General features: G+C 42.0%; 1 protein-coding gene across 4 annotated transcripts in view; it reads left to right on the top strand.

Annotated features, from left to right (window-relative positions):
* THSD7A (thrombospondin type 1 domain containing 7A) overlaps positions 1–14,200 on the top strand; it is a 230,684-nt gene that overhangs the window by 196,362 nt on the left and 20,122 nt on the right. For all 4 annotated transcript variants that reach the window (XM_081881830.1, XM_081881832.1, XM_081881829.1 and 1 more), the window contains 4 exons: positions 3,768–3,901; positions 6,917–7,070; positions 7,303–7,444; positions 8,209–8,324. In XM_081881830.1, the coding sequence (XP_081737956.1) occupies positions 3,768–3,901; positions 6,917–7,070; positions 7,303–7,444; positions 8,209–8,324 (546 nt within the window). The remainder of the gene's footprint in view (positions 1–3,767; positions 3,902–6,916; positions 7,071–7,302; positions 7,445–8,208; positions 8,325–14,200) is intronic.

Raw genomic sequence — 14,200 nt, 5'->3', positions numbered from 1 at the left:
TAAAAATTACTAGCTTGTTTGGGGTTTGGCAGAGGAGAGACAGCAGCCCACTGGATTTCTGTACAGCGAAGGAAACTTCTCTAATCTGGCAGCCAACTTAGTTTCCATGCTAGGTAAAGAAGAAGGCATGTCCCAGCTCCTGCCAACCTAGTAGTTCAAAAGCATAGCATACCAGTGCAAGTAGATAAATAGGTACCGCTGCGGTGGGAAGGTAAACGGCATTTCCATGCGCTCTGGCTTCTGTCATCATGTTCCGTTGCACCAGAAGCGGTTTAGTCATGCGGAACACATGGACCCAGAAAGCTGCCTGCAGACAAATGCCGGCTCCCTTGGCCTGAAAGTGGAGATGAGCGCTGCACCCCATAGTTGCCTTTGACTGGACTTAACCATCCAGGGTCCTTTAACTTTTACCTTTACCTATACTTGCCTACATGCAAACACCTGTGATAGCTTGTGGCTATCAGGCAAATGCTGAAATACAAAGCAGCTCTGGACCAATGACACAAATGTTGGTCCTTCTAATGAGAGAGGAGGTTTTGCATGAAGAGGAAAAAACGTGTGTGCAGAAAGGGGTGCTCGCAACTGATCACAAACTGCAGTGTTCTGATGCAGTGGGCCCTGAATGCATCGTGTCCTTGTGTAGTTTTCTGCAGTAGATCCCTGGCAGGGGGTGAGGAACTGCTGGTCTGGATGCAATAGATGCCACAGCAGCAGTAAAAAGCAATGCAATTGCATACAGTCTGGAGCACAATTCCAAATGGGATGTTCTAAAGAGCCGAAAGCTTAGCCTTAGAGGATGCATCTTTTAATATTAAATACACTTCACTCTAAATCTGTAAGTGTGGAAATCCCACACATGCAGCCTGTGTCAGTGGCCAGACAGCTGCTTGAGGCTGTGTAATTAATCTGCACCTTATCTCCAGCTTAAAGGAAATCAAGAAGCTAAATACAAGTCTGTGTTTGCAATGAAAGCAGCACATGGAAAGCATTATAACATAAAATACTGAAACTTAAAGGTAAGGTTCAGTAGATGGAGTAGGCCCAGAGAAGAGTTTAAATTAATTTATTCATTGGGCATTCTGTTATATTGTTGCTGGATTTTTCCTCTTCTTAAATGTTTGTTAGGCATCTCAGGCAATGAAGGGGTAGAGAATGGACTAAGACTGCAATCCTAACCCCATTTACCTGGGAGGAAGCCCCATTGAATTCAAGAAGATATTCTTCTTCTGAGTAGACACGGTTAAAATTGCGCTGTAACTTAGGTAGCTGAAATTGAGGAAAAACTGTAGGTTTCTAAATTACAAAAGCAAAAGAATGACTTCTTAGTTTTTCTCTTAGAATACTGTAAATGAAACAAACACAAAGAAATTCCACAGCTTCAGGAGAATTGTTTAATGACCAAAGAAGTCTCCGTCTCAAATGTGCATCTAGCCACACAAGGCTCTTAATCAGAGGCCTGTATAGCCAATACAGTGGACACCAGTAAAAACAACCCCCTCCCCCCAGTAAGAAGCACATAAAATAAACAAATTCCATAGACCCCAGGTGGTTGAGACCAAAAGAAGGCCTTTCAGCCATGTGTCCTGGAGGCCATGTATTTACCAGATTGTAAATGATCAGTGCCATCAGTGGACAGAGAATAATAATTTAATAACATGCTACAAACAGGGTGGATTTAGGGGGGCACAACCAGTTTGGTCACACTAGGTGTGGAGCTGCAGGGGGTGTTGCAACTAGGAAGTAGACTGGAAGGCAAAAGGTGGGGGTGCCAAATTTGGGTGTTGCACAGGACGCCACATTGAAATTTAAGATCCCAAGGTCCGCCACTGCAGTCAGAGCCCAGCCATTCTGCAGAAGCTCATCTCTAGGCAGCAGCTTCAAAGAAGTGCTTTCCAGCAATGTGAGAGAATAGAGGCAGAAACCTGCTTAGAGTAGACCTGTTGAAAACGGTGGGGTTAACTTAAGTCTCATTGATTTCCATGGATCTGCTCTAAGTATGGGCTCAGCCTTGCGTTTTGCAAGGGTTGCCGCTTTTTAGGTTGATGAGCTTCATGCTTTGAAGCAGCATTACTATTTCCAATTATCCATTTTTCTTCCTAACTATTGTTTTTATTTACCTTTGCTTGTTCCCTTGCGTTCATGGCCAACACCTGCCCCAGGCTCAGGTAAGAGTCTGTGAAACAGATGCACTGCCTTCAAGCATGTTTCTGGATAAAATCCCCTAATATGTGCCTTGTTTGCCTCCTCTGGGTGTAACTTTTCCTTAAGACTGTACATACGCTACCTGTCATGTGTTCATGTATACAACTGCAACTGGCTTCATCAACAGTGGAAGAGGGGAGAAAATGGTGAAGGACACAGAAAGCTGAATGAAAAACAGGTTATAGCTGTATTACAAACAGCCATTCCAAGGGCTGGTACATAGGCGGAAATCACTGATAAGGAACCCAGGGGATAGTGTGAGAGAAAAGGAAGCAGGGACAAGCACGCCGAACCCACTCCCTCTGTAGCCAACCAAGAGTTGAAGAGTGACTCTGTCTGTAGTAGGAAACCTGTTCTGCCTACATAGGCTTCTTGTGTGTTCTAGAACCCTGGGAAATTGGGGTTTTAAAACATACAAGGAGCCTGCAGAAGTTGGCTGCGCTGGCAATGGCATAAGGCCAACCAAGGGGTGGGTGATGATGGTGAGGAATCCTATGAAGAAGTCCAGTGGAGGTGGAAGTCTTGTCTTGGTAGACCTCTTCAGTCCCAGCACACTGCTTCCATCTCATTCTCTCCCCTTTTTTCCTGCCACACCAAGCACAGTCACTTTAGGTCAGGAGTGTGTTTTCCAACACGATAAAGCACATATAAGCATATGCTACTGGAATATCGACTGTCTCATATTTCATAAGGGGCCAAAATGCTACGCAAGCCTAAAATGTTATCACTCCTAAGGCGTATTAGGTTCTTCAGACACCCATAGCTACATTTGGCAATGGGGTGGGCCAGAGTCTCTGGAGTCTGGAAACAGTGTCAACAGCTGCCAGGCTCAGTCAAGAACTAAGATCTTGTTTAAGAACTACTGGCCCAAGGTAAGTCCTTGGGATGTCAGTCTCTGAGCCCAACACAAATGAGGCTGGGAGGCAAAATGCAGGGCAGAGGAACAAGTAAACATCTAACAGTCGGGACTGTGAGCTGACAACAACCAAGAGGAAGTACAGGAGCTAGAAGCATAGCAAGGCCTTGCCAAAAATCTGGGATATTTGTCCTGTAGAAACACCTGGGAGCAAGGCCCATTTTACTCAAAGGGGCTCCCAAGTAGAATTGCATGGGGGTGCACGGCAAGATAGGCTCCTATAGATGTTTGGCAAATAAGGTGCACAAAAAGTGAGACAGGTGCTGCTGAGGATCAAAGACTGATGTGATAATAGGGTAGGAAGGCAATTTCAGGAAGAGGAGTTGAAGAGCAATTGCCCTGAAATTCCTCCCACCTGACCTTGTGCAGCAGCTGCTCAAAAAGAGAGACGAAAGCCTCACAATTGTGTGTCTCAAGGGGGCAGAGTGAGCGAAGACAGGCCTTGCTGAAAGGCTAATTTTATATACTCTTGCTTGTCAGTGCTGATTGCAAATGCATGCCTGCTAACTTCCACAGGAAATGACCCCCCCACACACTTTAATGGAAAATACTGTTTTCCGATAAATAAAGCTTAAGATATTTCTGATTCCAGTTGTTAAGTTGCACGCTTGCACATAAAGCAAGTTCATGTTTTGTGTGTTCATTCCAGGTATATGAGGTGGTCCCGTGCCACAGCGACTGCAGCCAGTACATTGGGGTCACTGAGCCCTGGAGTGTGTGCAAAGTGACAAATGTGGACTTAAAGGAGAATTGTGGAGAAGGTGTGCAAACCAGGAAAGTAAGGTGAGCGAAACATTGGCACTGTCACTTCCAAGTGAGGAGCAGGGGAGCTTTCATTCTTAAAGACAAATTTTGTTTGGAATAGTAGTTTCTAGCAGAAAAAGTCTCTACTATCAAATCTTGGAACAATCCATCCATCCCAGGAATGATTTTGAAAACGTGATTCCTAATTTAATTTTCGGTGCACATGGCTTTAGTGTGCTGAAAGTCATAAAAGGATTTCGAATATACAAGTCAGAACTCCCTAGATAGGCATGGACTGTTGCTTGCTGACAGCCTGAAGCTCTTTGCTCCACCCAATTTTTGTGTATGTGTCAAATAGTTCATGTTGATGTTCACCCCTGCACCACACACCCTTTCTAGTATGTGCCATACTAATAACTGTGTCCCCTTCCCTATTCTATGCTCATCTCTCTGTAGATTGACATTGCATATGCCACCGACACAACCCCTTTGTTCTCTGGGGTTCCAGCCTCAGGCACTTCCTAATATTTAATTGCACTGTACAGTATAGCAAAAGTCATAACAATGTTAGTCTCACTTTTTTTTTCTTTATTCAAAACAAAAATATTTATTTTAGATTTTCAGATGCCATTGTATAATCATGAAAGGGGTGGGGAAGTTTCGTTTCTTTGGAAACTTGGCAATCCAAGGTACAACAACTCAAGTGAATGACACTAGCGATGTTGCTGACAAATTGAAACCCAATTTATACAAATTTAATTTAATTAGTCCTAATTTTTAAACCTGAGTGTTAAAAAATTGTTGCTGCCCTTTAGTTCTCATATTTTTATGATTGTTTGAATCATTGTTTTTCTTTTTATGTACTATGGTACAATATTTCAAAAAGTAAGCTTTTGATCCATTTTTAATTACCAAAATGCCAAAAAACTACACTACCAACATGGGTTGCCATATGTCTGGATTGTTCCAGACATTTCAGTGATTTTTGTCTGGAAGCTGTTTAAGGGAGCTGAATACTGGCTATGTCCGGAAAATTCCAGACGTATGGCAACCCTAACGTAAACAGCCCTGAGAATTTATTTATTGAAAGACAGTATAAAAACTAGTGTGCATAAGGAAAGCATATGTCTTACTTGGCTTTCCTTTTGTCTTTACCCATTCTTTCTTGGCACAAAAAGTTACCATTGTTTCCAGTGAAGTTTACTTCCACTTGGCTTAGCGTAGGTGGTTTGGGGAGGGGGGCATTGCTGTGTTTTCATTCCTGTTTCATGCACAATTTCAGAGCTTTGCAGCGTGCCTTTGGAATCATGGTGGCTCAGTATGATAGGTGTCCAATTATGATCTGGTATGACAAGAGACTCAATGACAAGCGCCCTAATGAGCGCTTTATTGTTGGGAACATTTGCTGTGAAGTGCCAAATGTTCATTTTCATCTGCCACAGGTATATTATTCTGCTGTCAAGTTTCACAAGGTTATGTTCAAAACAGAGGCTCACTTTGAAGCTACGAAAGATTTATTTGGGGAATGCCATCTTTCTAGCTTTCAAATTTCCGCTAGAAGAAATTGGCAATAGTAACTATGATAGATACTCCTTTTCCTACAGATAATTTGTTCTCCCTATAGCCCTGCTCTACCCCATGTTAAAGCAGGGAGTATAGTAACCTAGAAAGATAATAGATCGTGTATGTATCGTCAGAGCCAAATGTGAGGCAGGGGGAAGTCTATTATTCATTCCAAATACTGAAATCTCAGTCCAGTTGAATTAAAATCCAGAAACACCTTCGCTTCCTAAATGTTAAATGCTAAATTTCATCAAGTCATTTTGTGCAGGCAGAGGGTTTCCAAGCCCTGTGTTCACAGTTTGACCACTTCATTGTAAAGATGCTCTGATTTGAATCATGACAGCTTGAAATGATGGGATAAACAGCAGTTGAAAGAGTTGACAATATTGGCATGTGAGTACAGCCAAGATTTGAAGGCAGTTCAGTATACTGCCCCTTCTGGTGTGAGACTCAAACTTAGTCATAATTCCGATGTGTATTTGCACATTGCATTACGATTACTTCTCCTTCCCCACCCCAGAAATTTTGGTTTATTTCACCAAGCTGAATTTAAGAAAACTGGATGATGATCCTTGATGTAGAAGTAACTCCTAGATATAATTAATATAATTACTACTGGTCAGTGCTCCCCCCCCAAAAAAGGTGCTGGTACTCACTATGAAGTTGTTACAGTAAGTTTAAAAAGGGGGTGCCGGTACTGCGTACCCTTGAGAGTCCCCAGGGGGAAGCACTGCTACTAGTATTCACAATGGCAGGAAAACATAAGTAACAGGCTATGCAGGATGAAATCTAAAACAGGGCCTTAACCACCTAATCCGATGTTGGTGTCAGGATTTATTTAGCCATAGGTTATATGAAGTACTAATAACTGGTGAGCATATGAAGGAACTAGTGAAGTATAGTAATTAGCAAAGCAATCTTAACCCTCAGGTAAGCTGGCTGTAGGGGTCAGGATGCAGTAGAGGTTCCCTTCTGCCAAAGTGTAGATTAGTAAACCGACTGGGCAAGTGCAGAGTAAGGTTCAAATTGCTTTAAAGGAGGAAGTCCTGTGGATGAAGAGAACCAAGGCTACCTTTGCATCGATGCTAAAGGATCCAGGGTCACTCCATAGCTAATCTCTGCCAGCAAGTAACCTAAATATGGGCTGCTGCATTTGTTCACATTTACCCAGTCCTACTCTTAGCCAATGTGATGTCCTCCAGAGGTTCCTGGATGACATTTCCCATCAGCCCCAGCCAGCAAGGTCTGTGGCCAGGGATTATTGGAGCTGTAGTCCCAAACCATTTGGAGGGCACTATGTTGGCTACCACTGCTCTAGATTGTGTGTTCCTTGGAGCAGGACCCCTGCATGTTTCCCTTAATCTGCAAAGTCCTGTGTCTATTGGCTTTGCTCTATAACATATACTTAAAAATCAATGCGACTGTACATTGGCAGCCTATTTAAAAATAATAATCTACATGTATATTTAGGCATGGGCTTTGTTTTCCCAGATGCATGCAGAACACCATGGATGGTCCTTCAGACACGGTTGAAGACTACCTGTGTGACCAAGAAGAGATGCCCATTGGTGCTAGAAAGTGCACATTGCCATGCCCGGAGGATTGTGTCATGTCTGAGTGGGGCCAATGGTCTCGGTGTTCCTTGGTAAGGCATATGCTACTGAAGAGAGAGAGAAAAGAAAGCTAGCATTTAAGCATTTCGGAATATGTTCTTTATTTGTATTCTGATTCGAAATCGTCGTAAGCCGCCCAGAGTGGTGCTCGGGAAATAGAAGGATGGCCTATTTTTTAAAAAAACCACACATATAAAATAAAACAAAGTTCCACCCGCATATTACGTGTATCAGAGTAAAAGGATGTGTCCTTTCCTTTCTCAGCCATGTAATGGAAGCAGTGTGAGAGAACGAACAGCGGAAGTCGTGAGGCAACCTCAAGGAGGAAAGCCCTGCCCTGCTGCCGTGGAGACAGAACCCTGCAGCCTGAACAAAAACTGCTACCACTATGATTACAATGTGACAGGTACTGGTCTTAGTTAAGATGACAAGTAGGAACTGCAACAAGATGTTGCAGTGTGGAGTGCTCCTCTTCAGGGTTCCAGCCAGCCAGCAGCTACATTCCATTCCATTGTCTCTCCCACCCGCTCCAATACTCAGCTAGCATTCTGTGGCTACTGAGCATGCCCAGTCCTCCTTAGGCTGTGGGGTTCTTCCAAGCCCTTCCCGTTGTGCATGGATGGTGCCATTTTGGTAGTGCAAGTTCCAGTTTTCAGGCACTAACTGTGTTTGCTATTAGTATACGATGCAAGCTTTTTTGTTTTCTTTGAATTGCTGATCTTTTTGATCCAGAAACATCATTTGCACTGAAATCCTATGCAAGCTCACAAGACCAGTAAACACCACGGTGAGAAACATCTATAGGATTGCAATTTTCCTCTGCAATCTTTTGCACACCTACTTGGGAATAAGCCTCATTGCATGCACTGGATTCCACTGGGCTGTTGTTGGCTGCAGTTTCCTAGGAGGCTGTACAAGAGGCCTGCTGTTGGTTATTGGACTTTGGAAAATGGAATTGAATGAAACATTAGTGAGAGGTGACATTTTAGCAGTAACAGGCTGTGCAGCGATGCCAGTGTTGCAAGGCTGGTTCTGTATCTTTGTCCTGCTGCACAGGCCACTACTGCATTTTACTGTACCCTAGTTCACTCTGGTGTAGTGAGAAATGCATTTTCTTTCTCAATGGTTTCCTCCTCTATTCAACGCACCCTACCCCCTTGTTACCTCTAGACTGGAGCACCTGCCAGCTAAGTGAGAAAGCCGTCTGTGGTAACGGGATCAAAACAAGGATGCTTGATTGTGTTCGCAGCGATGGCAAGTCAGTTGACCTGAAGTACTGTGAAAAGGTGGGTGGGTCTTTCTTTTCCTCTTCCTTTTTCTGGTCCTGCAAATAATCCCCATCATCTCTAAGTGCATTCATTCAGACATGGAGTCAATTGGCACAGAGCTGCATGGATCTACACTCTGGCAGATGCTTCTCGGTGTTATTTGAGGACTGTTAAGTACCCCTGAAATGAGCCTGTGCCATAATCAGTGGTTTTGTCGCTTAATTTCCTGTTTGCATAAGTGTGTAACCACAAAGGTATGCTGTCTTTTTTCTTTTTTTAGCTCCTGAAAGTAATGGTTTGGGAACAATAAGCAATCAAGGTGAATAAGTATCATAAATCTTAATCAGGATGGTAATCACCATTTTAATTTGAAGTGGTTCCTTTGTAGTGCTTTGGACATCTGCCAACATCATTTTCGTTCAGGGTGTTCTTTCTTTTTCTTCATTTGTTCTTGTATCTAGGGTTTGTGCCGGCTTTTCAGAGCCAGGTTTGTAAGTCAAGGAACCTCTTCAATAATATTGGGGAAGCCTGCAGCATTAACAAACGAGCATGGCTTGTAAATAAGGCTGCTTGAAAAATTAACCCTCACCTAGGAAACGGTTAAACTGGGGTGGGGAACCTGTGACCTCCCAGATGTTGCTAGATTCCAGCGGCCATTATTCCTGATCGTTGTCCATGGTGGCTGGGGCTGGTGGGAGCTGGCACCTAACTACATCTGCAAGGCTTCACAAGTTCTCCATCTCTCCTCAATGTAACAGTTTCACATGCCAGCTATTCAATGCCTTCTCTGTACAGATGACACTGTAGTTTTGAATCATGGTTGGTTTTGCATCCCACTAGCTTGTCAGTAGATAAAAAGAAAATCTAGTAATCCCAGAATGTTTCTGCAGTTAGGCACAACTAAACAGCAATATAGGTGGGTGAACAACAAATCAGAACGGATGGACATTATGATCACTAAGACACAGGAATACGTCAAGACAGGCCCCAGAAAGGAACAATGTGCTTACTCACAAGTAAAGAGTGTGAATTACCTTATTTTTGGCTCTATAAGACACACTTTCCCCCTCCTAAAAAGTAAGGGGAAATGTGTGTGCGTCTTATGGAGCGAATACAGGCTGCGCAGCTATTGCTGAAGCCAGAAGAGCAAGAGGGGAGAAAATATACAATGAGTTAAAGAAGATCTTAAAGTATACGTTCAGAAAGGAGCCAGAAGTCTTTTTATTAGGACTAATAGGAAAGGAAATAAAAAGGGAAGACTGCAAATTCTTTAGATATGCAATCACAGCCGCAAGAGTGGTATTGGCCCAGAGATGGAGACAGCAGGAAATACCGACCATAGAGGATTGGAGAACAAAATTGTTAGAATACGCAGAGTTAGATAAATTGACAGGAAAGATTAGATACTTAAGAGACCAAAAATTCATCGGGGACTGGGAGAAATATGTAGAGTATCTGGAATGTTTAAGTAAAGGAAAGATGACGCTTAAGGGATTCAAAGAAGCACTGTAAAAAAGTAATAAGTATTGATTAAAGGGAATAAGAGGAAAAGAGATAAATAATGTCAATACAAGTCTGAGGAATGCGTAATGAAAGTGACGAATACGGATGATTTACGGGACAGCTGAGGGAAGTACGAAAGAAAAAGCAGTGATGAAAATGATGTGAAACTATTGTATATATATATATTATTTTTCGTTGTTGTTGTCGTTTGTCTTGTTTTATGTTTAATAATAAAAATTATATGGGAAAAAAAAAAAACAGAAGAGCAAGAGGGATCGGTGTGCACCCTCTTAGTTACGCAAAGCCTCTTGAGCGCAGCCGGAGTGCTCCTGCCTCTTCGCTCAAGAGGCTTTGTGTTGCTTTCTTGTTCCTTGTTTTCCTCCTCTAAAAACTAGGTGCGTCTTATGGTCAGATGCGTCTTATAGAGCGAAAAATACGGTAGCTCCATTTAGGTCCTGTGTGAAGCAGCGTTTGGCAGATGGTGTCTTTTTTCTATAGACTTGAGAATCTGTAGTTTTATGAACAGGCAGTGGCAGCGCAGCAGCAACATTATAATACATCTCCAAGTCTATCAAAATAGCACTAGGCTGACTTTCAGTCACTATAAATAGGACAGCAAAAGCTCTAAAGTTTGTTAAGGACAAAGTGAGATTTGCACTCACTATCTCAACTCATTCAGTGCTGATATATTGTAAATCTATTGAATACTAGTTTGGGGAAAGTAAATGCTTCCTTCTTTATGGAAGATATACTTGCACATAAACCACTTTACTCTTATGCACATTGCAAACGTGGTTGGGTCTATTTGCATTTTAAAGTATTAGGTGCAGCGGGGAAAGTTCCTTTGGATGTTTGCCAGTATTTCCTATTGACGTTAATGAGAGCTGTGTGTTTGTGTGTGGCTGTACATACGTCTCACGACAAAACCTGGCTCTCTTGTATTATTTTATATTGCTTACTTAATGAGACATGATATGAAGTGTGTCTCTTGACATGGACATTAGAGAAGCATGAATACCTTTCCCGAAACAATAAGCAATGGCGGATTTAATTCAGCAGGAAGTCAGAAGAGTTTTTACACCTGTTCATGTGGGGCTGAATCTCCCCTTCTAAACTGCCTCCCCCTTCAAACTGTCATATATGATCGATATTTTAACGTCCTGCTTTCTCTGCCTCCACATTCCTTCTTTGCTGGATCCATTTTTCTGTCCTGCTTATACTATACTGTATGTAAGCAAGGGACATAGACCGATCTGTTTCATTTATAACTGGTGTTGGCTGCCTTAAGGCCTCAAGTTAGAGCAGGATATAAGGCTATAATAAATGAGTAAGTTACAGGTGGTGGTTGTGCAGAGTGTGGCACTGGCGGGAGGCCTGAAAGCCCCACCATCTCCACCATGGCCCGCTACTCAAGGACCCCAGCCAGTGCCTAGCAGAACTGAACCCCATCAGCTGACATCACCTAGTGGCACCAGCTGATTGACAGGAGAAGGTGGCCTCACAGACAAAACTAGAGCCCTCTGGTGGGCTAAGATTGGATTGTGGGCCAGAGGTGTCTTATCCCTGTAGCAGAACAAACCTCAAGTAAAATGTAGTTGATATATCAGCTTGATAAAATCTCAAGAGAACAATCAGGGACATTGATCTCAATGGGTCTACTCTGAGTAAAACCTGATTACTATCCACTGTAGATTTTTTTTTAGAATTAAAAAAAAGCCCTAGATCCTGCCTAGGTACCCATGTTCACTGCAATATACACTCTTGTGCATAAACTGTCATTGTCTTAATGCATCCTTGATTATCTCAGAAAGTCTCCACCAGTCTGCTAAGTAAGCTATCCAACATCCTTATTGCTGCCAGGCTTAATTAATTCCCACTGCCCCCCCCCCCAGCATATTTTCAGTGTGTATTGTTGCTTATCACAAAATCTCAAAGAACAGCCGGAACACTAGTAGATCTCTGCTGGGTTCCAAAATTAACACATCACAAAACTTTCCTTGCCAGTTCCTTGAGGTTTTTGAAATTCAAATTATTTAAATTCAGGACAGACTCCATGCTGTTCAAATACCCAGAAGCTTATTGTTGCTCATTTACCTACATCAGAAGAGTTTAAACTAAGCTTTCACTCTGCCATTCTGTGCCTGTCTCACAAACAGGCTATCAGCAGGTAAGCTTCACTTTTTAAAAAAGTAACCCACCTGAGATGCAATTCCTGCTGAGCTTAGGCAGAGATAACTTGTTAAATCCCAGACATTTACACAGATCTTAGGATAGACTATCATCTTTCACACTATGAAGTGACTTTTTTTGGCAACCTCCCTTAGGTAGAAACCTTTGTGTCCTGTGAATGATTGCACTAACACTGAAAACATTCAGAAATCAGTGAGAGAACATTTCAATCTACCAGGGCATTCTTCTGTTGACTTGGCGATTGTCATACTGGAGACTAGCATGAACCTGCTGCATAGGAGCTTAACAAGAAGTTCGCTTCTATACATTTGGGCTTAAATGGAGACAATGGTTTGTAGGTGTTAATTAGTATACCAAAATCACCTAATACACATTGTTGTCCTCCATACAAACAAACAAATCTGTGTACATAAAAATGAGGATTTCAGGCATCTGTGTCTAGTGTTAAAGGGTGAGGTTGTGTGAGAGTTGGACTTACGTGTTTTGCCCTCCTCCTCTAGTTCACCCTAGGAATTCAGAAATCTTTGCTTCTGTTTTGGTTTTTTGGTTGTTGTTTTTTTTACTAACCACAGCATATTGTTGCATCCAAATCTATGGTTAGTTTGAACTGGTATACTAAAGTGTTTGCATTAAACCATGGTTTATGAAAATGACTTTCTTTAGTAAATCATAGTTAAGATTAGGGTTTGAATATAACACTAAACCGAGGCTGATCAGAAACAGAAGTGGGAACTTCTGTTCCCCTCATGGCCACTCTGGAAGAGAGAGGAGGAGGGGAGTGTGCAGTCCTGAAGCTCACAGAGCTCGTAGCACTAACCCATATTATTATTATTATTAATAATAATAATAATAATAATAATAATAATAATAATATTTTATTTATACCCTGCCCTCCCCAGCCAAGGCCGGGCTCAGAGCGGCTTACAAGCAATAATAAAAACAAGTTGAATGATTACAGCTTAAAAACAAAATTAAAATACAACATTCAAATATTGAAACATTAAAACATTTTAGCATTGCATGTGAAGACAGCCTGCAACCTGGTATCTGGTTTTCAGCATGTGGACTTTGGGAGGAAGGAGTAACATTCAGTCATGTGAGCTCTCGCCCACAATTGAGAAAAAACAACTGCTGGCTGTAAGAACTGGGCCTTGATTTTAGATTTGGGAATGCACATCAGTTTATTCTCTGTCTTCCTTATACTTTGTTCTATTACTGTTTTGGGGTTCTATGTCTACAGCCACCTCAGACCTTCTGCTTAATAGCCAAGTGCTAGGAATGAATGCTGGCTTTCTGCAAGTTCAGGGTTTAAGCTGAGTAAGGTTTGGGAATTTGTTTAGCATTAGCACATTCCTCTGAAAATCTGGCTCAGTCAGATTTCCCATAATCATGTATGTTGGTGATGGAAAAGCATTTCTGCACATTTACACGTGATGTCCCACACAATACAGGTTGGCTGTGGAAACACTAGCATAGCACAAATATTAATTAGGGTAAGTCAGTGTGTAGAGATGTCTGTGTGTATAGAGTTTGAAGCTACTGTTGTAGCTTTCCTATTTAGAGATTTCAGAAGCGAAATAACAAGTGATGCCATTTGCAGAACAGAAGAGAGGTCTCCAGCCTCATTTGTGGTTGTTAATGATGCTGCAACTGTTCAGCTCAGAATGTGCAGGCGCACGTCTTATACTGATGGGTAGATAGATGTTAAATGCCTATATTATAGCTGCACAATGTAGCTGATAGCTTCTAACAGCTGTGCTAAATTTCAGACAATATACCACTTAAAATGATGTTCCTTCACTGATCCTCAATTCTGGGTATTGAGACAGTAACAAAATTATGTTTAAGGTGTCGTTTTCAGGGACGTTTCTAGGTCCTTAAGAGACTTTTGGATGCAGCTCAGTGACACAAATTTGCATAAAAGCTGTGTGTACTAGTTTCTTCTATGTATAGTTGAAAATGTAGGCCCAGGAGAGGGGAAGCCATCATGTACTAGTCAAAAGAGGAGGGAAAGGGCAAGAGATCAGGGGCCCAGTGGAAAAGACCCCCTGACAACCCACTTGTCTGTCTATATCTTATTCAATGATTTGGAACATGTTTAGGTTCTTATATGAATTGCTGCAATTCTGAACAAGCATTTACTGATTAATACATTTATGTAGTTGATTTCTCTTTTTTGTCTTCATAATTATTAATTTCTA

This window comes from Podarcis erhardii (genome assembly GCF_964252035.2).
Source record: "Podarcis erhardii genome assembly, chromosome: 12".
NCBI classification, from domain to species: domain Eukaryota; kingdom Metazoa; phylum Chordata; class Lepidosauria; order Squamata; family Lacertidae; genus Podarcis; species Podarcis erhardii.
Note: the sequence above shows the minus strand (reverse complement) of the source record. Positions and strands in the feature narration are given on the sequence as shown.